Source organism: Hypanus sabinus, chromosome 5 (assembly GCF_030144855.1).
Source record: "Hypanus sabinus isolate sHypSab1 chromosome 5, sHypSab1.hap1, whole genome shotgun sequence".
In the NCBI taxonomy this organism is placed as follows: Eukaryota; Metazoa; Chordata; class Chondrichthyes; order Myliobatiformes; family Dasyatidae; genus Hypanus; species Hypanus sabinus.
This window is the reverse complement of record NC_082710.1, coordinates 175,560,649-175,569,573: the sequence shown is the minus strand read 5'-3', so window position 1 is coordinate 175,569,573 and position 8,925 is coordinate 175,560,649. Positions and strand designations below refer to the sequence as shown.

General features: G+C 44.4%; 1 protein-coding gene across 1 annotated transcript; it reads right to left on the bottom strand.

Moving 5' to 3' along the window:
* Positions 1-1,718: 1,718 nt before the first annotated feature.
* LOC132394834 (nuclear factor 7, brain-like) lies at positions 1,719-8,723 on the bottom strand. Its single transcript, XM_059971239.1, has 6 exons — positions 8,313-8,723; positions 7,863-7,958; positions 7,543-7,776; positions 4,858-4,883; positions 4,645-4,757; positions 1,719-2,410 (listed from the first exon to the last, which is right to left on the bottom strand). The coding sequence occupies exons 1-6, from the start codon at positions 8,721-8,723 to the stop codon at positions 1,878-1,880; spliced, it is 1,413 nt and encodes a 470-aa protein (XP_059827222.1). The 3' UTR covers positions 1,719-1,877.
* Positions 8,724-8,925: the final 202 nt, after the last annotated feature.

The following is an 8,925-nucleotide window of genomic DNA, read 5'->3' as shown; positions in this document are numbered from 1 at the left end:
CGGCTCATTTCCTAGCGTATGCGAACCGACTCACAATTAGATAGCCTACGGGGGTTTGCGAGCACAGAGCTTTGGAGCCTCTTCGCCATGGGGGGCCGGTTGACAGAGGCTTAAAAGTGAGGCTGAAGTTTTCGAATAAAGTTTTTTCCTTCGACTGCAGTTACCGTGTCGTAATTTTAGCGCTGCTTGTAGCACACCGCTACAGAATGATATATTCCCAGATTCTTTTGTTCTACTGCAGATTTCGGTGTAAGTCTACCCTGTTTGCCAAACGTCACACTTGCCTTCATTAAATTCCACCTGCTTTTGTTCAACCCAAGCCATTTTTAAATTAGGAGGAAGAGTGTGAAAAGGGAAAAGATCTCTCACTCACACACACACCTTGGTATCTCTCCAATTAACACTTATCTCTCTCTTATTCTGTCTGTATGTCTCTTCACAGTACTACACCTCATCCCTCGTCACCATTCAGAACCGCATACCTGACAGCTTGTATTCCTCCTTCTCCTTCTGCGCACACCTCCCCCCCCCCCCCCACCCTTCTTATCCTGCATTCTTCCCTCTTCCTTTCTAGGTGAAGTGACATTTCACCTGATAGTCTACCAGGGCCATTGTGTCTGGCACCCACGGTATGGCCTCCTCTACTTTGCAGAGACCCAACGCCGATTGGGCTACTGCTTCGTCAAGCACCATCTACAAAGGGAGGGATTTCCCAATGGCCATCCATTTCAAAATTTGACTTCCCATTCCCATTCTGACATGTCTATTTACTCGATAGCCTCCACTACTGCCACGATGAGGCTACCATCAGGCTGGGGGAACAATGCCTCATATTTCACCTGGGTAGCCTCCAAGTCGATGGCATAAAGATCAATTTATCTAACTTACAGTAATTTCTTCCAACCTCCGCTCCCTCCATCTTTTCATTTTCCATTTTAGTTCCCCTCTTAACCCTTCTTTTTTCAGTTGCCCACCCCTCCTTTTTCTAACCTGGTCCACTCTCCTGTCCTATCAGATTTCTTCTTCTTCAGCCCTTTACCTCTTCTACCTATCACTTCCCAGCTTCTTAGTTCATTCCCACCTTCTCAGGGTCTTGGCCAAAAGCATAGATGCTGCCTGACCTGCTGAGCTCCTCCAGCACTTTGTGTATTTTATATATATCTTTTTCACTCTCTCTCTCCCTTCCCCTCCATTATCTCATATTCTTTTGGACATGATTTTTCACTGGAGTGCCCTCATTTACCTGGCACCTTGGTGACTTCTCCAGGGCAATACTGTCACAAGTATTTCATGTCACTTGTCCCTTCGTCCCCATCCATCACTGCAACGTAGAACTATTGCAAGTTGTTTAATCCCCAGCCCCAGGTCTTGGACCTAAACATTAACTTTATTTCTCTGTGGTGCATGCTGTAGCTGGACTGTGTGCAATAACTATTTTTTAATGGAAAGCTGGCATTGCAAGCATTAATGGCTTTGAGGATCCAGGGGAACCAGGGAGCTCAGGACTCACCATCCACAGCTACTGCAGAGGAGCATCGAGAATGGCAATTTTCTCAACCTCTCAAACACAAAGTACACTGCAGATGCTATGGTCAAATCAAGACATACAAAAAAGCTGGATGAACTCAGCAGGTGGGGCAGCATCCGTTCTCAATCTTTACATTTTCACATTTTATGGAAACGGTAACCTACTTGAATTAATGGATCTACAGTTCAGAGGAAAAATATATTTTATTCAAAAATAGTCAATTACAATTGAATGTATTTGCTTTCCGTACACGTATATTTGCACTGGTTGGAGATTAGATGGATCCGATCAGCGCCAATTCATTGTCAGCATGGCTGTGCTCCTGACGCAGGTCACAGACCCAACTTGTTTACAGACCCAGAGCTGAACTGGAGCACATTCTCAGCCACTGGTTTTCATCCCAATTCCCGAAGAAAGGATAAAGTTTCTCTGTGAATTTATTCCCAGTGAAGGTGTAGAGATGGGTCTTGCTCTCTGCGTTGTAAAATGAAACTGTCCTGAAGTCGTAACTGAGATAAACTCCCACTCTCCCGGGGATGGGACCAGCAGGGAGAGGGGACTGAGGGGAGGTGTTTACGTATAAGCTGTCACTCCATCGTCCGATGGTCCAGAATCCATTTTCTGGTATCAATGCAATCCATTTCTCTCTCTCCACAGATTCAGTGGCGACTCCCAGACTCCAGCCCCGATTCCCCGCCACCTCCACCTCCCAGTAATGTCTTCCCGATGTGAATCCCTCCAATCCCAGCACACAAGCCCGGGCTGTGAACCTCTTCCCGGAGTCCGGGAGATCCCTCAGAATCTGACTCCGTCTCACACTCTTCCAGTCCTCAGACACCTCGAGCCATAGACCCGCTGTTTCCACATCCAGGGTGACAGAGACTGTGAGAGAAAGCAGAGAATTAGAGAAACTCAGCAGTTTCTCTGGGAAAGAGGCAGATGAGCCAGAGCTACAGTAGCACAGGCAGCAGAAACTTCTCCCAGGGCTTCAACTACATTGTACATTGAAACATATAGTAAAATGTCTCGTTTTTCTCCAATCAAATTTGCAGTTGTTGCCATCCTTCCAACACCAATGAAACGTGGGAGGAAACCGGAATACCAGGAAGGAACCTGTGCTACTGGCGCTGGGAAATGAAGCACAGCTGACTATGCTATCGTGTCACCCTGCAGCGGGAGTTCTGGAGGAGGTTACTCGTTTAGCAGGCAAATTCAGAGCTGGAGAGGACTGAAGGTGTTAGGGGAATGGTGAAGGGGAGTTGGGTGTAGTTACCAGAAGTTCAATAAATCAATGTTCATGCCTTCAGTTTGGAAGATACCCAGACTGAATATAAGTCTGTTGCTCCTCCAACCTGAGTGTGGCCTCGTCGCAAAAGTACAGGGGGCCAAAAGTACATGAGGGAATGGCAATGGGAAGTAGATTTGAAATGGGAGGCCACTGGGAGATCCTGTTCTTCGAGGCAGATGGAACAAAGGTACTCGATGAAGCAATCTCCCAATCTACGTCAGGTCTCACCAATTTACAGGATGCCAAGCCAAGAGCACCAAGGTACAATAGATGACCCCAACAGATTCGCAGGTGAATTGTCGCCTCATCTGGAACGACTGCTTGGGGCCCCGAATGGTAGTGAGGGAGGAGGCGCAGGGGCAGGTTCCACTTGCAAGGGAGACGAGTGGGGAGGAAGGAGTGGACCAAGGAGTCGCATAGGGAGTGGGGAAGAGGCAAAGATGTGCTTGGTGGTGGGACCCCATTGGAGATGGTGGAAGTTATGGAGAATTATGTGCTGGATGCTGAAGCCGGTGGGGTGGTAAGTGAGAACAAGAGGAACAAGAGATAAGAGTTGATGGTGGGGGAAGGGAAGCCCCTTTCTTTGAAGAAGAGGACATCTCAGTTGTTCTGGAATGTAAAGCCTCATATTGAAAGCAGATGTGGTGGAGGTACAGGAACTGAGAGAAGGGGGTGGCATTTTTTTTTACAAGTAACAGGGTGTGAAGAGGTATAGACCAGATAACTGTGAAAGTCAGTGGGTTTATATTAGTAGATAGACATAATGTTACATTCATGGGTTCGGTTTTGACATCAAGAATAAGCTGCTCTGCCTCACAATGACTCTTCCCTTGGGGCAGGCTGCTCCTGAAACTGCTGTAAGTTCACTGGACAGTGTCTGTGTAAACCTCCAGGCCAGGGTTAGGGTTATTGAACAACTTTTCTTTTGGAAGTTTGGGGCATGGTGGGGGGGGGGGGGGGGGGGAATTCTGTTTAAATTTGCATATGAACATGGAAATTAGTTTTTCCGATGTTTACTGCCCAAGTTCTTAAATAATGCTTTGATTGTTATTTTTGTCCCATCTGGACTCTGCTTCTCACTTTGAAAATGAAGGGAGGGGAAAACAGAGAGAGGGAGAGATATATCGAGAGAGATAGAGATACATAGGTAGATAGAGAGAGGAAGAGAGAGCAAGACAGAGAGTTAGAGAGGGAGGGAGATAGAGACAGAGAGAGGCAGATAGAGAGAGTAAATATGAAATCTGTCCACAGGAAACACCTTCTTAGAGAGATGTAGGCTTATCAGGGTGTTAGATGGATCTAGGTCAACTAACCTACCTGGGAACCTAATTGGGTCTGGTCCAGGGCTACAACCACCATTATTCTATGATCTCTGCCCCCACCCTCATGCCTTTCCCTTTTCTTCCTTTCAACTCTTGACTGGTTCAAGCCAGTCAAAGTAGATGACCCAGTCTAACAAGATTACAGATTGCTTCTTTGGCAAGCCTGCCACTTTAACATAATAAACAGCTACTCATCTGAGAATGGTCTCAGGTTTAGCAGGTCATTTGCTGTAACTCCTTGAGTCCACATTCAGTTGTTCTGATTAGATAATCCCAGAACAAGAATCAGTTCAGAGTTCATAAAACGGGGGACTGCAAGAGCATGTCTCATAAAATGGCCACCTCCATCGCCTTCAACTTGGGCTTGGTGTGTATGAATATCTGTCAGATCCAAGCTGAATTTCCACAACCAAACATACTGCATGAAATTATTCTCTGTTAACTTTATATAATGGGAACAACTGTAAATTGTAAATCAGGGACAAATAAATTGTTATGATATTTACCAGATTGAATGTTATTAAGCATTTCCCTCCACACTGAGAATGGTAAAGGCCCATTGAATTCTGTCATTGTCAGAGCCCCATCTCGAACTGTCAGTATCTGATCATCTTCAACCCTGCGAATATTAAACAATCAGGTATAAATTTAACATAGGTACTTTGCTGATTGTATTTTACAAATAAATGGAGAGGTGTTAAGAAGTAAGCATGTCCTACCTCCTCCTCTTCCGGCACGATTCCTCCTGAAATAAATAATACAGTATTCCAAATAGGCAGAGACTGACTAAGTTTTGCTAAGGCTATATTACGTACACATCAAGTACAAGTTTATTGTCATCTGACTGCACAATATGCATTCAGATGAAACAACGTTCCTCCGGATCACGATGCAGCCACAGAGCACATAAATCAAAAAAATTATCAGAAGTTAATGAACTATAATGAACTGGAGTTCAATCTGAATAAGTGTGAGGTGATGCATTTTGGAAGGACAAACCAGAAGACTGAGTACAGGGTTAATGGTCAGTTACTTAAGAGTGTGGATGAACAAAGGGACCTTGGGGTTCAAATCCATACATCCCTCAAGGTCGCTGCACAGGTTGATAGGGTAGTTAAGAAGGCCTATGGAATGCTAGGCTTCATTAACGGGGATTGAGTTCAAGAGTAGAGAGGTCATGTTGCAACTCTACAAATCTCTGGTGAGACTGCACTTAGAGTATTGTGCTCAATTCTGGTCACCTCATTATAGGAAGGATGTGGAAGCTATGGAGAGGGTGCAGAGGAGATTTACCAGGATGTTGCCTGGTTTAGAGAACAAGTCATATGAAGCAAGGTTAGCAGAGCTGGGACTTTTCTCTTTGGACCGTAGAAGAATGAGAGGGAACTCTTTTTTACACAGAGGGTTGTGAGTGCTTGGAATGACTTGCCAGGGATGGTGGAGGCTAAAACATTAGGGATATTTAAGAGCCTCTTGGACAGGCAGATGGATGAAAGAAAAGTAGAGGGTTATGGGGTAGTGTGGGTTTAGTACTTTTTTTTAAGGATTATATGGGGCAGCACTACATGGAGGGCCGAAGGGTCTGTACTGTGTTGTAGTGTTCAATGGTTCTATAATTCAAAGTGCATACACAGTACAGGTAAACAAGAAAGAGTAAACAGTATACGAAATAGTAAAGTGCTTGCTATCCTAATGATGAGACCTCAGTAGCAGTCGTACAGTCTGAGGGAAGAATGCTGTGAGACTAATGAATTAAGTTAATAACTAAAGCTGCAACTTTTACTCTTAAATCTAGATAACATCTTAAAGGTTTACTTCTCTTCTGCATTCACTAAGGAACAGCACATCATAGTCAGAGTATTCAGGGTTCTGGGCTGAAATACTACAATGTGTTCTCATTAAAAATTAAGAAGTATTTGAGTTTTAGCAGGCTGAAAATAGAATAAATCCTAGGGCTGTCTTAGATGTATCTCAGGCAAAGGTAGGGATGCTGGTAAATTGTTAAAACTTTGCCAGTGAAGTATTACCCATCTACTTGCCATCAAAAACAGATATGCAGAACTGTGCTGGCTAAAAGGCCATATCACACTGCTTATGGACTGCTTGTCCTATTCACATGAAGGAAGAGGTTACGCAGCATCCACACCAGGACCACCAGACTCAAAATAGTTACCTTCCCCAAGTCCTCAGGCCATTAACTAACCCCACTGCATTCCCAGCCACCACTACTTTATCATGTCCTGAGAGAGTCACCTTACGTACAGACACTGCTGTACCTAGTGCCACTTTATGTACAAACAATCATTCTACGCATATAAGCTAATGTTGTGTATTTTAATTTACTGTATTTTTAGTTGTGTTCCTTAGGCTTATTATGTTTTTATGCTGCATCAGACCCAGAGTAATGATTATTTTGTTCTCCATTACACTTGTGTACTGCCGACTGATAACAACTTTGAACCTTGAATCCTGAATCTCGAATTAAGTGCCAGTGGTAGCTTTATTCAAAAAGGGCATTAGGAATAAAGTGGGTAATTACAGGGCAATGAGTCTATTGTCAGTGTAGGAAAATCGTAGAGGACAAAAAACCTCCGAGGGGCAGGACAAATCTACACGTGATATGGCCGGGATTAATCAAAGGGTAGGCAGTATGATGTTATTAAAGATAAGGAAAGAAAGATTATCTTTATTTGTCACTTGTACATCAAAACATGGAACCATACAGTGAAACCAACAGAGTTGGGGAAGTACTGGGAGAGAGTACCCTGCAAATGTGGCCATGCTTCTGGTGCCAATGTAGCATTCACACATCTGACTAATCCTCATACGTTCAAGTATGGGAATCTTGTCAGTGCATTCCATACATCCACCAATCCCTAAGTAAAAAAATGTTTCTGAACCCCCACTATACTTTCCTCCAGTCACTTTAAAATTACACCCCTTTGCATTAGCCATTTACACACTGGGAAAATGTCTTGGGCTGCCCACTCGATCTATGCCTCTTATCATCTTATACACCCATCTCTCACCTTCCTTCTCTCCAAAGAGAGAATCCCTAGCTCACTCAACCTACCCTCACAGACATGCTCTGCAACCCAGCTAAGTCTGGGATAATGCTATGGTAACTACAGTTCAGCCATACAAAATCTGTGAGTTACAAAAATCTGCAGAGTTTCAGTGGAGTTCTTCAAATGCTGGGATTGTTGTAAAATTCTGCTCTCTATGTAATAGGTCTATCAGATTTGTTTGGATCTTTTGGGGATTTCAAATCTTCAGTAAAATCAGAGAAGCATAATTGCTTCTGGAAAGCCCCAACAGGTCAATAAACACGTAAGTGCTGTGCAATTCATGAGAATCAATAAATCAAATCTTTCCTCATTTCCACCCAACCCCAAATCCCTCACCTTCAGAAATATCACTGCATCTTTCTGCTCTATCTGTTGCTGTAACATTGAGATTTCATCCTCAATGGAAGTTAATTTCTCTCGAATCTCCCGAAGACGTCTCTCCATTAGATCCACAATCCTTTCCTCCTGTTCTTTGAGATCTCCGATTAAACGCTGCTCTTTTTCGGTGAGACTCTGGTGTATTTTAGTGAACTCGGATGAGACGCGGGACTCCAGACTGCGTGACTGATCCTACCGGACGAAATATGGACATTTTTGTAGAACACAATAACTGGAGCAAAACTGAAATCACAGAGAGGCAGAAGAGGCGACTTTACCTGAATCTCAGAAATCCTCTGTTTCTGCTGCTGCTCCATAATCAGAATTGCCATTTTCTTCTCAGTGAGCGAGGTGAGGGAAAATTTCATTTGATCCTGTGATGGAGAAGGTCATGAAAAATGGTTCAATAGTTGCGTTTGATATCAGAGAATATAGTATCTCTGCGATTCCTGCACTTCGCAAACGTCCACAGAAGAAAACCCCAAAGAACGAATGCCAGAGCAACGTTAGAGCCCCAAGCCCCCCTCCCTTCCCGCTCCCAGGCACAAGCAGCAGCATCAAGCCTCCCCCTCCCCCCACTTGTTCCAGCAGGAAGCATTGGCGCCCAAGCATGCGATAGCAAAGCCCCCGAGGAGACCATGGTCTGCAATCCAAGAGCAAAACAAACATTAGAGAATTTTAAAAGCACGAGGTTAAGTAGATGATCAAATCTGTCTCTTTTTTTTTACCTTGCAAACTTCAACAGCTTCTTTAATCGGCATAAAGTTATGAGACTTGTGCTCCCGTGCATCTCTACAGATCAGGCAAATCAGAGTCTTGTCCGTTTCACAAAACAGCTTCAGTTCTTCCTCATGTTCCTTGCAGTTAAGCCTACTTTCCTTTCCTGACGGACACAGCAGCAATTTCCGAGCTTTCTCTGCCAGTCTCACTACGACCCGATTCACCCTGAGGATTGTTTCCTGAAACTGCTCTCTGCATTCCGGGCAGGATTTGTTCTCCTCCTTTTCCCAACACCGTGCGATACAGGCGCGGCAGAAGGTGTGTCCACACCCCAGTGACACCGGATCCGTATAGAAATCCAGGCAGATGGAACAAATTACCTCCTCCGTCCAACTCTCAACCTGGTGCTTCGAAGCCATTTTAATCCAACAGCTACTTCCTGGTCCAAAATGCTTTCGCATTCACGAAGCTGCCGAAACCCTGCAATAACCACGTTTGTCCAGTAAAGGCACTGCAGTACCCGCAATGACCAGAAACTGCCCGTGCTGCAGGTGGGCGGGTGAAAGTTAAAAGTAAATTTTATTATCAGAGTACATCTATGTCGCCACATACAACTGTGAG

What these genes read in the sequence shown, in the direction of transcription:
- LOC132394834 (XM_059971239.1), bottom strand. Translation starts at nt 8,723, where the DNA reads ATGGCTTCGAAGCACCAGGTTGAGAGTTGGACGGAGGAGGTAATTTGT. An exon ending in AAGCTGTTGAAGTTTGCAAG is followed by an intron (nt 7,959 to 8,312) that starts GTAAAAAAAAAG and finishes TCTCCATCACAG; the next exon opens with GATCAAATGAAATTTTCCCT. An exon ending in GCTTAATAACATTCAATCTG is followed by an intron (nt 2,411 to 4,644) that starts GTAAATATCATA and finishes TTTCTCTCACAG; the next exon opens with TCTCTGTCACCCTGGATGTG.